General features: G+C 45.5%; 1 protein-coding gene across 1 annotated transcript in view; it reads left to right on the plus strand.

Annotated features, from left to right (window-relative positions):
- The first annotated feature begins 302 nt into the window (after positions 1 to 302).
- The window catches only part of NRK (Nik related kinase), a 126,859-nt gene continuing 105,369 nt past the window's right edge, over positions 303 to 21,792 (plus strand). The window contains exons 1-2 of the mRNA XM_083722718.1: positions 303 to 946; positions 10,359 to 10,424. Coding sequence (XP_083578844.1) covers positions 890 to 946; positions 10,359 to 10,424 — 123 coding nt within the window. The 5' untranslated portion in view covers positions 303 to 889. The remainder of the gene's footprint in view (positions 947 to 10,358; positions 10,425 to 21,792) is intronic.

The following is a 21,792-nucleotide window of genomic DNA, read 5'->3' on the forward strand; positions in this document are numbered from 1 at the left end:
CTAAAATGACAGCCCTTGATACATGGTTCATCCTTCACCATTGCTCTTCTTTGCTTTAGGGCTCAACAACATCTGGAGGGCCACACTCCCCCAACTATCTGGCTCTGGGTGTCGGTGGGTATGGGAAAACGCACTCTTTCTGTCCCCTTTGGGCAGTAGCAGAAGGAGCCAGAATACCCGACTTGTTTCCTGCAGCACGGACACCCCTTGTGCCCCCTCTTCCCGTCAGATCCAGCTGTTGCATCAATCTCCCCACTATCACCCGCCTTCAACTCTCCAGCTCAGTCCGGCTGAGCCCATCCTCCGCGGCACGTCACTTCCTTGCAAACTTTCCCGAGAATATGCCCGTGCAAAAGTTGTTTGTCTTCAAAGGCTGGAGGCTGTGGGGCTGTTTCCTCGCCCTCTGACTGCGGGGGGCGGGGGAAGAGAAGGACCTTTCTCTCTCTCACCCCCCTTTCCTTTCCATTCTCGCTTTTCCCTCTCGGATTTGCATGTCAGGTTTCCTGTGTTTGTCACCAAGAGACGAACGGCTAGTATGGACAGGCTGCCTGGCAAGGGCTGAGCCACCGGGACCGTTAGACTGGCAAGGGAAGGAGAAAAATAAATAGAAGAAGAAGAAGAAGAAGAAGAAGAAGAAGAAGAAGAAGAAGAAGAAGAAGAAGAAGAGGAGGAGGAGGAGGAGGAGGAGGAGGAGGAGGAGGAGGAGGAGGAGGAGATTGGGAGCCGATCAAGTCCTCAACCCCAGCAAGCATCCCGTGCCCGGGGACTTTCTCTACAACCCTCTCTTTTTCTTAGCAACTGCAGCTGCGTCCCCAACGGCTCTCCGTGCCCCAGGAGCGCTTGGCAAGCGCAGCGCAGAGACCCGCCGCTACCGCATCCTTAAGAAGTCATGGCCAGCGACTACACGGCGAGGAGCCTGGACAGCATCGACCTGTCTGCGCTCAGGGTAAGTGCCTATGGCCTGGCTGGGAAGGGAGAGACGAGCTGGAACGTGGGAGCCAGGGGGAGATACATGGCACAGCTCAGCGGCAGACCTTGCATGCGGAAAGTCCTGGGTGCCTACCCCGCATGGCATAAATAGGTAGGGGCTTGGACAGACCCCTTGCCTGAAACCCTTGAGAGCCCGCTGCCTGTCAGTGCGGGCACTAATGAACTAGATGGACCCAACGGTCTGAGATTTCTGTGTTCTTAGAGGGCTTACGGCTGGCTCCTTCATAAGCCTCCAGAGGGGGCTGGCGGCAGCAAAAAGATGTCACTTCCCAGATGTCACTTTTGCTCTTCAGGGAGAAGTGGTCTTGCAAGGACCTCTTGGTGTAATCTGGCAACTCAGCTCTTACAAAGCATGCTTTGGGTCTCTTAGTTGGCGGCATGGCATTGGATGGAGGCTAACTTGGGTGAACTGTTGAAACAAACAAGTTAACCATGACTTAAGACCTCAGCGAGAACTACGCGTAACTAACTTAGTCTCAATCCAGTTTGTTGGTATTATCAGTTCTATTTTTCTCTTAGAAAGTCTCTTAGAATGGTAATGGCGCCCACATGAAAGGTGCTGGAACTGAGTTCTCGTGAGTTGTGGCTGAATAAAATAAAAATAAATTGGGTATTATTATTATTAGGGCTTGAAGAGCTTTGCATGCATTGGACTGGATATTAACAGCATATGCCTATATATAAGTCTACTCAGAAGTAATACCTGCTGAGTTCAGTGGAGCTGACTCCCTGGTGAATGGTTTCAGGATTGCAACCTGTTGCAAGTTGTTGTTATTTATTCAGCTTATCAGTTGCATTACACTAAATTCTCAAAGCAGTCTACAAAATGAAATAAGTTGTACATTATACCGGTATATATGTATTATAGTAATAAAACAATGAAAACAATGCCTCCATAACCTACCCCTCAACATAGACTCGTTCAGCACAGCAATGAAATTTATATACAAAGGCCTGGGAGAACCAGAATGTCTTTGCCTGGTGCTAGAAATATTTTGACATCGGTATCACAAGCCTTCATTGACGGGGGTGGGGGGGACCACTGAGAAAACCCATTTTCTTGTCAGGGAAAGCACAAAGATTACCTCAGGCTCCAAGCTGTACCTAGTTTATATTGAAATCAGTGGGATTTGAGCTAAGACATGATTGAGTTTCTCTCTGAATTCAGCCCCTCATCTCAGCCTTGGAAAGCAAGGATTCTTGCTCAGGGTCCAATCACTTGCATCTCCAGTTAAAAGGTCCAGGAGACTGAACCCTGTACTCTGACAACCTGAACCTCCTTATACCCTGGCAAGCGGCTGCCAGTCAGAGTAGACAATACTAAGTTTGATGGGCTTATGGTGTGACCTGGTTTAAGGAAGCCATCTTCCTGCCACCTTGTTGCAAATGAGCTGTGCATGCTCTGAGAGGGGCTGGGGGTACCTGTGCGGAGGCATCTGCAGTTAAGTTGACTGCATGTTTTATATGCTTTTTTCTTAAAAACTTCACAACAGCCCTGAAAGGTAGGGCTCTATGTTTGTGATTATTTTCCCTGCTGTATCTGGGATGGAGTAGGGAGATGAAACTTGGATAAAGCGCCTGTTATAAACTCAGAAGAGGTAAAACGAGCTATGAGAATTCTTTGCCCTTTCTCACGAACATTATCTCAGTGATCTGCACAACAGCCCTGAAATGTAGCCTGTGTGGTTATCCCGATAGGCAACTGGAGCAGGTGCAGTGTGTAGACTGGGAAATCCAACACACTGACTTTCTTGAGTGCAGTTAGAGTGCTGGTACATGCCACTGGGCTCTTGACCAGTTTTGGGAACCCAAGCAATTGCCCAACCTTGCTTCGTTCTTGAGCCCATTCTGCAGATTCAGGGGCTGAGGCTACATTAGCATGCCATATCCCACCTGATGTACTAATAGCTGGGGTCAGACATGAATCTGGAACATTCCAGTTCTCATCATGGCTCAATGCAAATATATTTAATTATATTTTTAAAAGCTTCCAGCCATAGATTCTAGAATTCATATGGTCAAAGCAGCTCACGCAGGTGTTGCTTTTCTAATGCTTTCAAGTACAGTATCTTATGAATTAGTCCAAAACTTTTATCCTCTTGTCACAGATGATGGTGAGGCTGGGACTGAGGTTGAGAAGTAGTGACTTGCTGGTAATACATAACAGACGCTTCCGATTGTGCACCCCAGGATTCCTTCTCCAGCTCTTGGGGTGCTCCAGAGGCCACACCCAATATCCAGGCCATGGCCCTCACTGCCATGCACCATGCCCTCCCCCAATTGTTTTTGCCCAACTGGAATATGTCCTGGGATGATACCACTAGTTTGCCAGGTTGGCGGATGGAGATGTTTGTGTATATATGGAAGCCTTTGGTGTACGCGTGGCTGGATTGCCACCTACTGTACAAAGGCAAGAGGTACAACTGTTGCTCCTCCTACTTTTGCCTCTAGCGCCACTCACTGTTTGCCTAAGCCCCACCACCAGCACTGCTTGCAGGCACGCCTTTCACCACCTCTTCTCCGAAGCTTTGAACTCTCAAAGTTAAGCAGACTTAGCCAACACATTTTGGTGTGCATGTCTTTAAAGGCTTTGGGCTGCCTCCAACTAAGTTCCACACCATGTAGACCATTCGAAATTATTATTTATTGTTTATTCGATTTACATACCACCCTATATCAAAAGATCCCAGGGCAGTGTACAACATTGAAAACATATTTTGTGGACCATAATAAAAATAAAAAACAGAATGCAAAGCATAACACTAGACAGCATAATAAGATATAACATAACATAACAGCATAACACTAGACGGCATAATAAGAAAATAATCACAATAGCAGCCTTGCCACCATCTTTAACAGGCCATAGATTATTTCATGGCCAAAGGCTGGGTAAAGAGGAATGTTTTTTGCCTGATGCCTAAAAAAACATATAAAGCCTCTCTGGGGGGAGCATTCACAGATGGGGAGCCACCACAGAAAAGGTCTGTTCTCATGTTGCCACCCTCCAGACCTCTTGGGGATGGAGGACGTAGAGAAGGGCCTCATCTGACAAGTGCAAAAAAGGCTTAAGCTAGTTGTGTTAATAATTTCAATAGGTGTCCTCTGAGAATGAGTAACACAGGATAGGTTCCTGCTCTTCAGTTGTGTGAGGGGAAAATCTCTGGCCCTCCAGATGAGCCTGAACTACAACTCCCATTAAACACACCAAGCCAGGAGCCAGGGGTGACAGCAACATCGTAGTTGGGCAACCAAACTCCCCCACACCTGCTGTGCTTTTGAAAGATATTCAGGGGTCCTGTTATATTGAAGGTGAGCCTTGCCAGTATGTTTGAAGAGCTCATCGGCCCTCCCCACCCCTGATCTTTTGGCAGGAGAATAGCGACTTTGTATTTGTTTTAAAAAAACACACCAGAAAACAGACTTCAGTTGCTCTGCAGCTCCAGAGCAGTTTCTAGATGGGGTCCACCCAAAGTTTAGTCCTTCCCTTTATTTATTCAACCAATCCCTGGCCAAAAGCACTGAGAAGGGTGGTGGCCAGGGAACCGTTGGGTTTGTAAGAGAGGTTTGCTTTCCCTCCTTATCATCAGCAAACATGAGTTTGGCAGAGTTTTGTTTTGTGTGTTTTTTTTTACATATATATAAAAAGAAAACCTGGCTGAAGTTCTGCTTATTCCTGTGATTTGAATGCATATCGAGTCGTTCCCAGGACTGGGTTTCCGTCATAAAGGGATTCCAATAAGCATCGCCCCATGGGTGAAAAGAAAAAAACTGGTCATATGAATGCACCCTGCAATGTGGAACCACCATAACTCTTGCTGTGTTTTGTTCATCATGTTAAATAAAAAGATTCCATCACACATCTTGCAGACCTTTCCAGCCAGGAAGAAACATCTGGTACATCTAGTACAAAGTCCATCACTTCAGTTAAATTTTGTTGGAGATGTGGGTGTATGTATGTATGTATGTATGTATGTATGTATGTATATACATACGGCATGTGGTAAAGGTAAAGGTAAAGGTAAAGGTACCCCTGCCCGTACGGGCCAGTCTTGACAGACTCTGGGGTTGTGCGCCCATCTCACTCAAGAGGCCAGGGGCCAGCGCTGTCCAGAGACACTTCCGGGTCACGTGGCCAGCGTGACATCGCTGCTCTGGCCAGAGCCAGAGCTGCACATGGAAATGCCATTTACCTTCCCGCTGGTAAGCGGTCCCTATTTATCTACTTGCACCCGGAGGTGCTTTCGAACTGCTAGGTTGAGCAGGCGCTGGGACCGAGCAGCGGGAGCGCACCCCGCCACAGGGATTCGAACCGCCGACCTTTCGATCGGCAAGTCCTAGGCGCTGAGGCTTTAACCCACAGCACCACCTGCGTCCCACGGCATGTGGTGCTGTGGTCTAAACCACAAAGCTGAGGGCTTGCCGATCAGAAGGTCGGCGGTTCGAATCCGCACAACAGGGTGAGCTCCCGTTGCTCGGTCCCTGCTCCTGCCAACCTAGCAGTTCGAAAGCACGTCAAAGTGCAAGTAGATAAATAGGTACCGCTCCGGCGGAAAGGTAAATGGCGTTTCCGTGCACTGCTCTGGTTTGCCAGAAGCAGCTTAGTTATTCTGGCCAAATGACCCGGAAGCTGTCTGTGGACAAACACTGGCTCCCTTGGTCTACAGAGCGAGATGAGTGTGCAACCCCAGAGTCGTGGATGACCTAACGGTCAGGGGTACCTTTACCTTATGTATATATTTATAACCTCCAGAGTCCAATTCCTTGATTTCTGGCTATATAATTTATCACACTTGTTAATTTCTTCTGGAGGAGATCGTTGGAGGTTTCTGTGAAATAGGATTAATTTTGCAGGTCGTTTTTCCAGCACCTGTCCTTGCAATCTGTATGTTTGCAGCCGATCCCCTTGAAGCTTTTTTTGCACAATCTGTCCAAGTTTGATTCCACTGCTGTTTCGCTTTTTGCACAGTATTTCCACCCGTCTCTTCTAGGTGGCTTCAGTCCAGCTAGAGTTTGCTGCAAAACTAATGACATCAGTTCTTTAGTCATATGCTTGCTGAGAAGTCCCATTAACCCACCCAATAGGGCTTACTTCGGAAAAGACCCATATAGGTGTGCACGGCATGACTGCAATCTTAAGGATTCTTAACTAGGGCAGGCATAAGGAACCTCAGGTCCCAGGCCTCTCTATCTGGTCCTCAGGACTCTCCCCTTCTCCCCAGGCCATGCACATCCCCAGTTTTGCTTTGCAGCATCCGTGAATGTGTTTGCATTGCTGGAAATGTACAGTATCCAGGAACTCTAATTATGTTTCTTTGCTTGCCTTTATGAGAATTTTCCACTTCATCTGTATCACCCACAGCATCTGGAGGGAAGGAGGCTAGCTTAGGAGGGCACACACACCTCTGTTCTGCAGGACTTTGCCCCTGCTCCCCAGTTAAACTTTCAGCTATGCATGAGCATATTTCACCAATGTGCTGGTGAGGGTGTGGGGAGAGGCAGCTATAGGTACTTGTGGTGGACGTGCCTGAAGGCGGCCAATTTTGGGGAGTGAGTGTTTAATGAGATAAGTACAATTACACATCAGCATGTCACAAAGACCTCAGAACTTGCATTGCTGAATCTGTAATTAAACAAGAATCAGGACTTGGTGGATGTGCTACTAACTGGATTTCTCTTAACTGTTGCATGTATGGTTATACCCACATTTTGGAAGGACTTAAAAGGTGTAAACTTAAATGCTTGATGCAATAGAGTATGGCATATTGCCCTCACTGCTAAATTGACTCACAAATTAAGATTGGCAAGTGCATCAAAGTACAAAGATAACTTTGCAGGAGAATGGCGAAGCTTCATTTGGTTTACAAATTCTCCAGGAAACTGAAGACCACTTCCCACGGCTTAGACTAATTTGTGGATCATTTAATAAGTGTGTGTTTTATAGATGTGTACTATTATAAGTTGTGGTGCATACAGGAACATGGATTGGCATAATGTGTTTTGTGGGTCTCCGGGGAACAAGGTCTCTGAAACAAGGTTGTTGTGAGGATAATATGGAGAAGGAGAGAATCATGGATGCCAATTTGAGCTTCTTGGAGAAAAGGTGGATTTTAAGTGTAAATAGCAGCTAGTGGGTGCTTGAGTGCCATTCTCTCGAACCATTCCCATCCTCCTGTGCCAGCACCTGACAATGGCGATGCTTCATTTTTGCTGACCTAGGCTATCTAGCTGCCTTGGGTAGTCAAGACAGTGTTGGTAAAGGTTCCTGGCCAACATAGCAGACAAGCACACACTGGTCTGTCCATGTGACAGATGCTGGCAGAATTTGTCTGAGCAGGCACAAGGTGGAGCAATGTGAGAAGGAGCAAGGTGTTGGAGGTAAGCGACCCTCTCCACTCAGGTGAAAGATGCTGTCCTATTTCCAGTGCTGAAGTAAGATTGAACTGTCAGTCTAAATCAGGGTTCAGCAAACTTTTTCAGCAGGGGGACGGTCCACTGTCCCTCAGACCTTGGAGGGGCAGACTATATTTTGGGGGGGGGATGAATAAATTCCTATGCCCCACAAATAACCCAGAGGTGCATTTTAAATAAAAGGACACATTCTACTCATGTAAAAACATGCTGATTTCCAGACCATCCATGGGCCGGATTGAGAAGGCGATTGGGCCAGATCTGGCCCCCGGACCTTAGTTTGCTTACTCATGGTCTAATTGGCATCAGTATGGAAGGGGTGTCCTTTTACCCATCATGGAAGGACCCATCCTAACTTGGGCCTTCAGTTTATCTTCTACCACTTGGACATAGTTCCTTCACTAAGAAAGGAACCGAAGTTCTCACAGTACACAGGAATTCCATCTCCTGTTTGCAAAGAGGCCAGCTCTCACTCATCATAAGCAAGTCACTGCGCACAAGCCTGCTTGAAAATGGAGATGACTTTTTGCCATCCGTTGGCCCTTGTGTTACAGACAGCAGACACCTTATGCTGGGCTCTGACTTTAGTCCTTGGATCTGTCCTTGTTCTGATTGGAGCACTCTGTGGTCTATTACAGCTTAGCCTTCCAACCAGGCCAAGTTCCTAATTGTCTCAGAGCTGGACGTGTCTTTGATATAGAGCTTCCTCTCCAACAGCATTTGGTATTCCAGGGTCTGTATGGCCCCTTGCTATCCAGCTACTGCCAAGTTTGCTACATTTCCTTTGGCAGATGCCAAAATCCTGACCCAAACATTAATCACTTTGAGGTTAATTACTGTAATGCACTGTACCATATGCTGCTCTTCTTGCTTCGTCTTTATCATTGGATGAGGAGTCCAAAAGGCTGGAGCAAGGCAGCAGACCTGGATGCCACGAAAGCTAACTTGCCATATTCATGCTCCTCTGTAAAACTGTAAGACAGAAATCTGTACAGGAAACCAGAGCATACTGTGTTTCCTTTATATTTAAACCAGGTGGAAGCCAAGACTTTGCAGTTTTGGTTTTGTTTTCTTTATGCTTGAAAGCATGAGAAATTGATTTTAAAAATAAATAAATAAAATCCTATTATTAACTTGTTTGTTTTTGGATTCTCCAATCTGTCATCGGATCTTAGGGGGCTTACAATAAAATGCAAATAAACTCAACAACATTAAAAGGGGAAACAACCCACTTTCTCTTTTGTAAAGAGTACCCTGCACTTCCCAAATAATCTGTCAAGTTAAATAATTAAATGTAATCAGGATGCTCTTATTTTTTAGGATAAAACAGCTAAGTATTTTCTCTCTGACTTGAAGGTTATTGCTGTTCCAAAACTTTTTTACTGGTAAACTTTCTTGTATATAAAATGAACGATGGAACGTCAAGGGTTTCTTGCACATTAGTGTAGACCAGGGCTCAGCAAACTTTTTCAGCAGGGGGCCAGTCCACTGTCCCTCAGACCTTGTGGGAGGCCAGACAATATTTTTTTTGGGGGGGGGGGGAATGATGCAAGAGCACCACGAGCCCAGGTGGCTGCTTACCTGTGTCTTGAAGTGGCAGGAGCTGGTGGCGGGAGGATGATGAGCGGTGCGCGAAAGTGCTCTGCTTAAAATGGCGGTCACTCGAGCATTGCTGCTGCTGGCACCAACAAAGCCCAGCCCCCTTCCTCCTCTAGGCAGGGCGGGGAGAAGCCAGGAGGAGGGAGGGAGGAGGTGCTGCTGCTGCCGCCGCCATGGGAAGGAGAGGGAAAGAATGTGCGCGCTAGTGATCCATGTGACAATTCCTGGACTGTCCGTGGGTCAGATCCAGAAGGCAATTGGGCCTGATCCAGCCTTAGTTTAGCTACGCATGGTTTAGACTTTGCAAGATAATAGCTGGAAATCAACCACATCAGGACAAAAGCACATTTTTAGTTATCAAGATTTTCCTTTTGGCTTTGCTGTCTTGCTGAAATGTAAGCATTCAAGTACCCAAACTGTTTTTGGATAGTTTTCTTTTACTTTCAAGCTGGTGACCTTGACAGAAGCAGCAGGTAGATCCAACTTCTAAATTCAGGAGGTATTTAAACTAAACTAAGATATTTAAACTAAGGTTACCAGACATCCCTGTTTCCTGGGGACAGTCCCCGGATTTACAGATCAGTCCCCATACAAAATCCATTGAAGCTGAAAAGCGTCCCCGGACTCATTGAAAAAGATCTGGTAGCCTTAATTTAAACAATCCTCTTTTGCAGTCTCAAATGAAGCAACATTTGCTGGTCAAGTTTTTAGGCACTGCCCTTTGAAACCCCAGAGTATTTGTACTGCAACAATTTGGCACTGGCTCCTCTGTGATTTTGGACAGGCTTCCCCATGATCTTCCTTCCAAACTTTTTGTTTTTAGAAAACTGGGTTGCCTGCCTTTGGCTTGGGTGAGGTTGAACACAGTTTAATTTTCTGTTCTCTCCATGCTTTACAAGAATAGCTGTGGCTCCCTTACACTGGCATTTCCACATTCCAGGACCTGCTTTGGCCCACATGGCTTTTAACATAGCTACGCCATTAACTCTTTGGAGGAAATGCTTCCTTCACCCCAATGAATTTGAAAAAGGCAGGCTTCCCCAACCTGTCACCCTCCAGATGTTGCTGGACTACAACTCCCATCACCCCTGACCATGGGCCATGCAAGCATCTGGATGGCACCAGATTGGGTAGGGCTGCAATAGGACCGCAATAGAACACATCTACCGTGTGTGCATATGTTCCCAACTGGCTATGGTGCAGGTCTCATTCATTTCAAATAATCTTGCTCAGGAGACCTTCCAAATAAGTTGTACCCCTAATTCTTCATAATCCAAGAGATGGAATCATATAGGAGAAAATAGCTTGGTTCTTTAAGTAAAATTAATCAACGCATTTCTTTATTGTTATTTTTTCAGGATCCAGCAGGGATATTTGAACTAGTACAAGTTGTTGGAAATGGGACGTACGGGCAAGTCTATAAGGTAATGAACAAAACTCAATATATTTCATGGCATATTGACAAAACTGAAATCCTGGACATAATGGCTATACTCAGACATTACACCAAACCTTGGTCTGGCAAGCCAACCTGCTTACAAACCATAGTTCATGAGGGCTTCCCTAGTCCAGATCTGAAACCATGTTTCAAAGCTGGTTTTAAAGCCACCATTTGTGCTAGGGATGGTTTGCTTATCTTTCTGAATTCACAGACACACCACTGCTGTGCGTCAAGAGCTGCCGCACCATGGGGACAGGAGTGAACTTATGAAGGTGAGCTCTGAGACGAGGAAAGAAAATAATTAAACAGATACATCAAAACCATGGTTTGCCTGCTATATGTTTGTAAACTCAAACCATGGTGTGGGTTCTAAATATCACAAACCACAATTTGGAGTAAAGTCTGAATTGAGTCAATGGCCCATGGGTAAACCCTATTTAATGGTGGCATGTGGATGTGGCACTCACTCTTGCTGCACTCCTCCTTTCTCACCAGCAAGAGCAACAAACCATGTCCTTTGGCTTAGCATTCCTTATGAACCAGAAGTCATGATTGGCTTTGCATGATTGGTAAGCCAAGACCAAACTTTGGCTTAGCATTATGTCTGAATTGGAGATTGTGGCTTGTTTTACTCCAAACAAGGCATAGTCCCCAGTTCAGTCATAATGCCAAGCTAGAGATTATGGTTTGTTATGCCTGCTGGCTAGAATGTTGTTGAGCAAGGCGGCAACATTCTGTGCATTCATGGTAAACTGTTAACTGTGTTTTCCTGCAAGGTGTCATGTAACTGATTTCCATCTGATCCACAACAAAGCTGTTGTGTGCACTGCTGGTTTCATTGTCATTTCCTCCCCGCTTCTTTGATTGGTAGGTGATCTTTCACCCTGGCTGTTTGGTTGTTCATTCTCTGCTAGTCCCAGTCTCGTGACTATCCTTCCAGGCTCCTTTACAGTTGGGAGACAAATCAAGTGAGCAGGCATGTCATGATGAGAATGCATTTTTATCCCTGATAGATGCTTGCCAGTGGACTAAAAAAACCCACAACAACTTGGAACATTGTCTTTTGAGGGTGTGGTGTTGTTGCTGTTGTTGACATTGCATTGTTTTCTCTCTGTTTCTGTTATGAACTGTGAGCAATTTAAAATTAATTGCAGATTAGCTTGGCCGCACAACAACACTGGACAAACCCTCCTTTGGGCAGAAAGAAGCGGCTTGGACTGGACAGCTCTTCAACTAGAGGGTGCCTTCAAATAGAGGACTGTCCTGTTTGAAGCAGGCAGACTTTTACAGTTAGCATGGCAAAACTCGTCCTTTGATCCTGGGAAGGAAAGACCTGAGCTCTTGGTTTTTTGTTTTGGAAAGGACTTTCTTTCCCCCACTTATGGTGTTTCTGGGGCTGTGTAAAAGCAGCCAACTGAGAGACTAGCCTTTCTCTGGAGCAGAGAAATAAATAAATAAAACTATCTTTTTCTTTGGTGGGGGGGGAGAGAAATATGGGCAGAGTGCAATGGATCGCATGGCCTTGTTAAATTATGAAGTGTGAAAGCAGCTTGTGTGCCGTGCAGAAAGCCTGAGCAGATTGGAGCACCGGAGGCAATTACTGGAAGGCTAAATTTAAGAAACATGTACGCCCAAGAGCAGAAAGAATGGGGGGGAACAGGCTGGAAGGACAAATGCAGTGGGCTGTGGCCTTGAGCCTTAAACGTCTTGCATGCCTCCCCTAGATACCGTTACCAACTGCCAGGTATATTTTCCACCCACTTTGCATTTTGACCTTCAGTGTTGAGTACTTTCTTGAATAAATCCAGTATTTCGAGGGCTTAGAAAATGGTTTCATTTGACCTTGTGCTGTGATGGAATCATTAGGCTCCACCCTTTTGACTTGGCATCCTCTCTAAGCTCCTCCCATATATTCATTCACTCAGAAAAGGGCTGTGGCTCAGTGGTAAAGCATCTATCTTGCATGCAGAAGGTCCTCAAGACAATCTCTGACATATCAGGTTTGGGCTGGGAAAGATTCTACATCTGAAACTCCCAAGAGCTGCTGTCATTCAATTCAGATAATACTGAACTACATGGACTAATGGTCTGATTCAGCATAAGACAGAGTTGCATGTTCCTTTGCCTGATCTCCTGCTTTTACTCATGAGCCAGGTAAAGGATGCAGGTGGCACTGAGGTCTAAACCACCAAGCCTCTTTGGTTTTCTAATTGGAAAGTCAGCAGTTCGATTCCACGCAATGCAGTGAGCTCCCATTGCTCTGTCCCAGCTCCTGCCAACCTAGCAGTTCAAAAGCACACCAGTGCAAGTAGATCAATAGGTACCGCTGTGGTGGGAAGGTAAACGCCATTTCCATGTGCTCTGGTTTCCATCACAGTGTTCCATTGCACCAGAAGCAGTGTAGTCCTGCTGGCCACATGAACCAGAAAGCTGTCTGTGAACAAATGTCGGCTCCCTCGGCCTGAAGCGAGATGAACGCCACACCCTATGGTTGCCTTTGACTGGACTTAATTGTCCAGGAGTCTTTTACTTTTTTATTTTTTAAAACTGCTACTCTGTCCCTAGTCAGATACTGTGCATCTTCCTCTCCAAAGTTGTTGTTCTTTACCATGACTGAAGAAAGCTTTCCCAAGCTCACAATGGAAAAGACAGCTTTGTTTCCTATTAAAGTGTGGTGGTGTATGGAGAGGAATCAATTTTATGCGAATGAAAGGGGTGGGGCAATGCAAATAGAACAGGCTACTTTTAATAGTCACTGTTGTCCCCAAGGGCAGAGAGAAGGTTTAGCTTGCACCCTTGTGTCTGTGAGGGTGCCCCATTGCTCTTGCACAGAGAAACATTAAATACTGCACTTGTGACTATTGTTTTGGGGAGGGCAAAATCTTCTGTCCAACCTTGACCACAAGGGGCAGAAATATATGTCTTGCTGCACAGAGACTTATTGTAATCCCTGAAATCTTTGCAATAAACAAATACTTCTTCAGGGCTGGTGCAATACCACTTCCTCCTCCTTCCTCTCCCACCACCACATCCTTCAGTCTCCTTCCCCTTCCCCACTCCATCCTTCTCTCCACTGCTGCCTCATCTGCCCTGCACTCCTCTCTTTTCCTGCCTATTGATCACATATGGTCTCAGCTTTGGTTTATTGGAAAGCATTTGATCCCAGGGTTAAGTCCTGTGGGTGAGGTGGCTCAGAGAGTGCCTACACTACTACCACTGTGGCCCCTCCAGACACCATTTTCAGTGCACATTCATGATGATTCGTGCTCATGGTGCTATTGGGGCAGCCATACATGATCATGCTTTGTTTGAATACCGTTTGCACCTGCAAAGTTTACCAAGAATATTTCTAATTTATTTTTGCTCTGCTTTTGTTGTGCGGCAATAATTACCACATTCACACCATGCATTTAAAGTACTGTGATACCACTTGTCATGCCTTCCCCCAAGGAACCCTGGGAACTGTAGTTTGTTAAGGGTGCTGAGAGTTTTTAGGCAGTCCCCATTCCTTTCACAGACTACAGTTCTCAGAGTGGTCTAACAACCAATCCCTCTTCATGAGGAACTCTGAGAATTGTAGCTCTATGAGGGGAATAAAACTACTTTCTTCTTTGGTGATCACTCATAGCCGAGTAAGGTTGTCTCCAATTAACATGGTTGGTGTGTCTATACATGACTGTCATATTCTGTATTCTGGATCCACATGTCCTTTCTACAGTGGGGACATAGGTTTCTGGGCAGGAGTTGATCACAATGAGGGTTTACCAAATGTGCCTTCCTCTTAGCACGTTTCTCCCTTTCATCCTGCATTTGTGCTTCTTCAAAGTCCATGATGTCTTTGGTGAAGGCTACTCTCCAATTGTAGCACTTGCAGGCCATGGTGATTGTTTGGAGTGGTATCATAGTGCTTTAAAAGATGGTGTAAATGTGGCTAATGCAGTAGCTTGGGGAAGCACCACAGAACAGCTATTCTATCAGAATAGACCCACCATGGTTGCATCAAGAACCTTTTGCCCAATATACCCATAATAAAACACCTGCATGGAGGGGCCCTAAGTAGCATTTTAATGTCAATGTCAGTCCATCTTTCTGGCCCTATCTTCTGGGTCCCTTCAGCTTTCCAAAAACTTTATCAGGTATGTTACCTGTTATCTGCTTTAAAGTGGAGATGTCAGGGATCAAACCAGGCACTCCCTTGCAAACAAAGTGTAGGTTTGGCCACAGAGCTGCAAGCACTTCTGCAACTGAGCACTCCAACTGAGGACAGCTGTGGAGTTACCAAGAGGGACAGTAGGAGACGACTGGCTGATTTATGCCACTCAGTGACCTTTAGGAGAAAACAAAAGTTAGATGGCTCCTTTACATTGCTTTGGTCAAAAGCCCCCGTCAACCATCCAATCGGTGTTTTAAAAGTTTTAAACCATTGTCTGGTAGTCTGAAAATGGCTCCCAAAGCAACAGTTCAAATAAACCTCCTAATGATCCTGGAGAAAAAGGGGGGGCGGGTTTCTCATATGGAGTTGAAGTAAGGGGTTCTTATTTTAGACCTCCAGTGAAGCTCAATGTTATAAGATTCAGAACAGACAAAAGGAAGTAGCACAGAGCTGAACTATGGAATTTGCTCATACACAAGAGCTACTCGTAATGACCGCCAACTTGAATGGCTTTAGAGGATTAGACAAATTCATGGAGGCCAAGAGCACCTGTGGATTCTAGCCACAATGGCAGCTCAAAGAAAGTCATGGTGGTGGGGTTGATTGTCTCCTTCCCTCCCAAACCCAGTAGTAGGTCAAATGTTTGCCCAACCCTGATTTATTTATTTTTTAGTGTTTGTTTGTTTCCCCCCATAGACATTCATGCCATGTAAAAAATGGTACATCACAGTTTTAGGTCTTCCTTTGCAGATGGCCACACTAATTGTCCTAGCATGTGTCAAACCCTGAATACAAGGGCTTTCCTCTTCAAGCATAGTTATTAACAGCTTTTTAAAGGCTGTGTGTGTGTGTGTGTGTGTGTGTGTGTCTTTCCTTTCCTTTCCCAACAATGTCTAGGACCAGTAGACGGAAACAACTTAGAGGAAACCGCACACACACACACACAGAGGAAACCATGTAGCATTTCCGCTCCTTTGGTTTGCTGGAAGTGGTTCTTACTCTTTCCTTGCCAACACATCCAGAAACTATATAATCAGAAGGCCCTTTATGTGGTCTATTAATGGCACATATCCTATTGCACTGGAGGGTCTCAATCCCACCACAGTCACTGGGGCAAGATCAGCATAGGGCTCTTCAGACTCCCACAGAGTCCTATGGATATAGCCACTTTACCATTTGGCATCCTTTTGTGGTGGAAGACGACAGCTTTATTTTCCATCAAATCCACAGAGCCCTGTTTATTCCACAAGCCAGAAAAGAAACCGTTACACACAGGGAGAGCAGTATAAGATAGCTTTGTGGGCGGGACCCAATGCACTCGTTCCATTAGCACAAGGATTCAAGCTTGTGTGTTGGAACTCTCCTCCCCCTGCATGTACAATGCATCCTCCCCAAATCTAGAACTTTTCGGGAGTTCCCAGGGAGGAGGCAGAAGTTCCATAATTGTACAGGGACGAAATCCTTGCCCTAAGGGAATGAGTCACTTAAAACTACCCTGTGTGTGATCCAACCAAAGCCACAGGACAATCCTCTGCAGCTTTACTCAGAAGCAAGTCCCGAGTTAAATGGAGGTTACTCCTCCCAGGTAAGTTTAAGTACTGCAGCTTTTAGTGTCTTTAACAAAAATTAATTAAACCCATTGCAAATGGTGGGACTTAGAATCATAGAGTTGGGAGGGACCCCCAAGGGCCATCTAGTCCAACCCTCTGCAGGGCAGGAATCTCAGCAAAAGCAACCAAGACAGGTGGCCACCCAGCCTCTGCTTTAAAAATCTCCAAGGAACGAGATCTTGTTCTTCATCTTAATCTTGTTTTGCCTGTGCCTGTTTGCTGTTCAGCATGCTCGCAAGCTTAGTTTTCTCCATCTACCTTAGTTATGTCTACACGGACTGGCAGCAGGGTTTCAGGCAGGAGTCTTCCCTACTTCTCCTTGGAAATGCTGTTGATTGAATGAGGGATCTTCTACAGGAAAAGCAGATGCAATGTTCTTTTCCAACATAGGACACAGGCTGAGACCCTGGAAACTGCAACTGCTCCCCACTGGTTATCTGCAGCATCATGCTAGATGCCGCCTGTTCTGGCTGAAGATGCACTTTTCTCATAGTAACATAACAAGACCTTGCTGGGTCAGGCTAACGGCTCATCTAGTCTAGCATTCTATTCTCAAAGTGGCCAACCAAATGCCTCTGAAGAGCCTGCAAGGAGGACCAGGGCCCAACAGCATTCTTCCCCACCTGCAATTTCCAGCATCAGGTATTCAGAAGCATATTGTCTCCTGTGGAAAACGTAGAACAGTGCCATGCCAATCTCACTATAAATTGGTCCCTGGCTCCATGCTTTATGACCAAAGCCACACACAAGATATATGTTCAAGTTTAATCAGCCCTTCATTGACTTCTGCTTGGCTTGCAAAATAACAACACGTTATTTTGCCCTGGGGGGGGGGTGGGGAGGGAATCCGCATATATTGCTTATATCAACACTCAGGAACTTGATTTGTTCCTTACGAATGCATCTTGAGTAGCACTTAAGTAATTTAGTCAGAGAGGGGGTAGTTCTTTTTAGAGAAAATCATATGATAAAATACTTTTTTCTCTCTAGTTTCTTTTCTTTTCTTTTCTTTTTCTTTCTTTTTTAAAAAGCAATGCATTCTTTTGATGCCAGAAAGCTTCTGGCTCTGTTGAGTAAAATTTTATGAGGGTTTTTCTTCTGTTGTTTTCTTTAAAAGAAACTTGGGATTTTAAATGGAAAAAACAACAATGAATAAACAATTTACAGATCATTTCTGCTACGCTGCATTTGCTCAGACATCTTGCTTTTATAACTTTGTTCTTAAGAACATTCACCCCAAAATATATAAGGAAAGCCACATTTATAAAATAAATTTACTGTTAATTTAGATAACAGACTCCGTGATTTATTTACGTGCAGTGTCCACACATGTAGTTTACAGTGAGCCTTACAAATTTTTTTTTAAAAAACAGAAGCTGAAAGAGAAATAACATTCCTTTAATGTTTGCCCTTTCCATCTTAACATAAAAGATTTATTAAATCTGTTCAAGCAGTCCATTTGCAAAAAAGAAAGGCCAAATTGCTTCTGCAGATAAGTGATCACAAAAATGCAATTATTTAAGGTAGAGATTTGGGGGGCAGGGTTGCAGTTCACATCTGGACAGCAAGGTAGGAAAGTAGATGGAAGATGTCACAAACCTTCATATTTCCCCATTCAGTGGGTGCTTTTAAAGCCAAGGTGGGGAATTTTTGACCCAAGCCCAGATGGGAGTTGCAGCTCAGCAATGTCTCAATGGCCAAGGACCCCCCAACTCAATTCAAAGCAACATTTCCCAGCCTGGCACCCTCCAGATGTTTTGGGCTACAACTCTCATCAGCCCCCAGAGTGCTCGGCAGAGTTGGTGGGAGTTGTAGTTCAAAACATCCAGAAGGCAGCAGTTGGTGAAGACTGGCTTCCGAATCTTCAAATCAATCTCCAGGTTGCAAGTTTTACTTTCGCCTTGCAAAATCTGGGGAAGTCATTTTGTTGTTTGGACCAAGAAACGTGCATCCCAAGTATGTGATTTATTGTCTCGACAAAGCTTGTGTTCCTTGTTTGTGTTCCTTTCATGCTGCCAGAAAGAGCAGCATTCTCTCTCTCTCTCCCTCTCTCTTTCTCTTCTTGTTTAGTCATTAGGTCAGGCTGCTGCCATTGTATATTTAGCTGTTTTCTTGGAACTGCCCAGTCAGCTGTTTTTCCTCTTGAGAATCCTAATTGCCTTAAGCAGAAGTTGCTGGGGTGGGTGCATGGCTGAGTGGCAGGCAGTGGCAGCCAAACCACTCCACTCATTTCATTTCAGCTGCTCATCTATTTCTTTCTGCTGGAAATTAGAGCTGTGTGTACCATGTCCTCTGCCTTGCTAATCTCTGAACGATCCTGCTGCCCCCAGGTGCAGTGGTGTATACTGTCCTGCAACCATTGTTAGAGCAAGGTTCAGTTCTCAGTATAGTATTCTTCTGTACGGACGTGTCCACATCATACATTTAACACACTCTTTGGGGGCAGGAACAGAGAATCATAGGCTTGTGGAGTTGGAAGGGTCTAGTCTAGTGTTTCCCAAACTTGGGTCTCCAGCTGTTTATGAACTACAGTTCCCATCATCTCTGACCACTGGTCCTGCTAGCTAGGGATGATGAGAGTTGTAGTCCAACAACAGCTGGAGACACAAGTTTGGGGAACACTGGTCTAGTCCAACCCCCTGCAATGCAGGAATCTCAACTAGATCATACATGACAGATGACCATCCAACCTCTATTTAAAAACCTCCAAGGAAGGAGAGTCCACCACCTTCTGAGCGAGTCTGCTCTCCTATCAAAAAGCTCTTGCTGCCAGAAAGTTCTTACCAATGTTTAGTCAGAATCTCCTTTCTTGTAACGTGAAGCCTCTGGGGCAAGAGAAAACAAGCTTGCTTCATCCTCCATGTGACAGCCCTCCACTCAGATATCTCCTTTATGTCAGGCTAAACATACCCAACTCCCTCAATCGTTCCTCATAAGTCTTGGTTTCTAAACGCCTTGATAATATATTTTAATAATAATAATAATAATAATAATAATAATAATAATAATAATTTATTATTTATACCCCGCCCATCTGGCTGGGCTTCCCCAGCCACTCTGGGCAGCTTTCAACAGAATATTAAAATACAATAACCTATTAAACATTAAACGCTTCCCTAAACAGGGCTGCCTTCAGATGTCTTCTAAAAATCTGGTAGTGGTTTTTCTCTTTGACATCTCACGGAAGGGCGTTCCACAGGGCTGGTGCCACTACCAAGAAGGCCCTCTGCCTGGTTCCCTGTAACTTGGCTTCTCACAATGAGGGAACCGCCAGAAGGCCCTTGGCACATTGAACACACTTTTGAAGAACATGGTCTCCCCCCAAAGAATCCCAATAACTGTAGTTTACCTGTTTGGGTCTATTACTTCATAATAAAGAGAGTTACAATTCCTAGCCCACTACAGCTCCCAGGATTCCCTTGGGAAAGCCAAGTGCTTTGAAAGGGCTTTAAATTTATGGTGTGGATAAGCCCTGCTGCTGCTTAGCTTTAGCAGGGCAGTGGAATTACAACCTTTGTGCCAGGACCGTTTCAAAAAAGCTTGTTTGGGAGAACTTCCAACTGGGTTATGCTCCACATTCAGTTTATAGATGGGTTTTCCATCAGACACAGCGAAATGTCATGGGCTGTCCCTATTTAATCATTATCAGAATTAAAACACCACTGATTTTAGTGGCTGTGGCTATTTAACAGCCTCTCTTCATCCTTTTAAAAAACAGCCTTTTAAAACTGAAATGCTAAATCAAATATATTGACAGATGTATAGTTGATGTGGCAGCAAGCACATGATAGAGGCTATCCCCCACTGCCACCCCATGCAAAGTGTCATTATGTGCATTTTGGTGCTGGTGATGTTTTGAATCTTCGATTCATTCCACTCCTTCCTCTTCATACTTCCTTCTGCTTGTGCTCCCCCCCACCCTCTTTTCAAGAAACCTTAAGCAAAGGACACATTCTGCATTTCCACTTCTACAATGGAAGGAAATGCTTTGGGGCCCAGATGTTGCAGCCCTAGACGCTGTTAAGCTGCTTAAACTTCACCGAAGGTCAATACAAGTTCTGCATCTCACACACAGAAAGAGCAGCACAGGGATTGCCACCTTCCCCACAGGTCTCTCCTCTGTGCCAGAACACACTGCTAGGCACGTAGCTTCAGGGCCAGGCTGCCCTTTTACCTGGGACTATCCTCTTTCCATGGGATGCGGGTGGCGCTGGGGGTTAAACCACAGAGCCTAGGACTTGCCGATCAGAAGGTCGGCAGTTCGAATCCCCACAACGGGGTGAGCTCCCATTGCTCGGTCCCAGCTCCTGCCAACCTAGCAGTTCGAAAGCACGTCAAAGTGCAAGTAGATAAATAGGTACCACTCCGGCGGGAAGGTAAACAGCGTTTCCGTGCGCTGCTCTGGTTCGCCAGAAGCAGCTTAGTCATGCTGGCCACATGACCTGGAAGCTGTATGCCGGCTCCCTCGGCCAATAAAGCAAGATGAGTGTCGCAACTCCAGAGTCGTCCACGACAGGACCTAATGGTCAGGGGTCCCTTTACCTTTTTATCACCTTTCCATAGGGCAAGGCAGGCCAGGGGGCAAATGCAGACATCCCAAGGAGGAGGAGGGGAGTGTGAAGAAAGCAGCCTGGTGTACCCTGGTAAAATTTGCATTGATTGATCCACCCACTTTTGCCTCTGGCCCCACCCACTACTGGCATGTGGCCCCTGGAAAGTTGCCCTTAAAGGAATGTGGTCTTCCTGCCCCTAGAGCATCAACACCCCTTTCTTTAAGGTTAAACATTCTCAGGCAAGCACAAGAGGCAAGAGGAAAGCCCTCATAAGCCAGTGTTTGTTGCTGCCTTGGGAACAGTATTCTTATGTGGGAAATGCTGGCTATTTTAATATGTTAGAGTGAAATGTGTTGTAATCCCTGAATGTTAAAATGTGTGTGAGAGAGGAGGGGAGAGAGAGAGAGAGAGAAGGAGGGAATTTAGCATTCAGGGGAATATTTTATGACACTAGGCCACCTGGTAGTCCCTCTTTATACAATGTCATTACAAAGATGCAAACTGCAACACCTAATGCAAAACAAGTTTCGTGGTTCCTCTGCCTATTGTTGGGGGAGGCGGATACAGCATCACCAAAAGCAATTCCTCTAATTTCATGGTATAAGTCTCCTCTGTCAACTCTTTCCATCTTCTGTTGTGGTCATATGTACTGTCTCATACAGTGTGGGGGGGGAAACCAAAATCATAGTTGGGGAGAATTCCTTCCTGTGTCCTATTAAAATGCCATGGCATTCTTAATACTTAGCCAAGCTTGGTGGTAGGTTCCTTCTTCTTCGGGTTTGGTCACTTACCCTATTGTGTACTCCTGACCAAGTCATTTTTTTACACCCCTTCCCATTTTTTTCCATGCTGCATCTGCTCCTGCCTTGCCTAAATGCACTCAGTCTTCACAAACCTGTAAAGTTCTGAATACTGACGTGCTTCTGACATGATGGCAATGTGAGAAAAGCAGCCCTAGTTGACTTGTAGGATGGGTGACTCATGTTAATTGTTGAGAACTGTGACGTAGCGTGGTGGGTGCAGGGGGGCCGGCCG

Source organism: Podarcis gaigeae (genome assembly GCF_964106915.1).
Source record: "Podarcis gaigeae genome assembly, chromosome: Z".
In the NCBI taxonomy this organism is placed as follows: Eukaryota; Metazoa; Chordata; class Lepidosauria; order Squamata; family Lacertidae; genus Podarcis; species Podarcis gaigeae.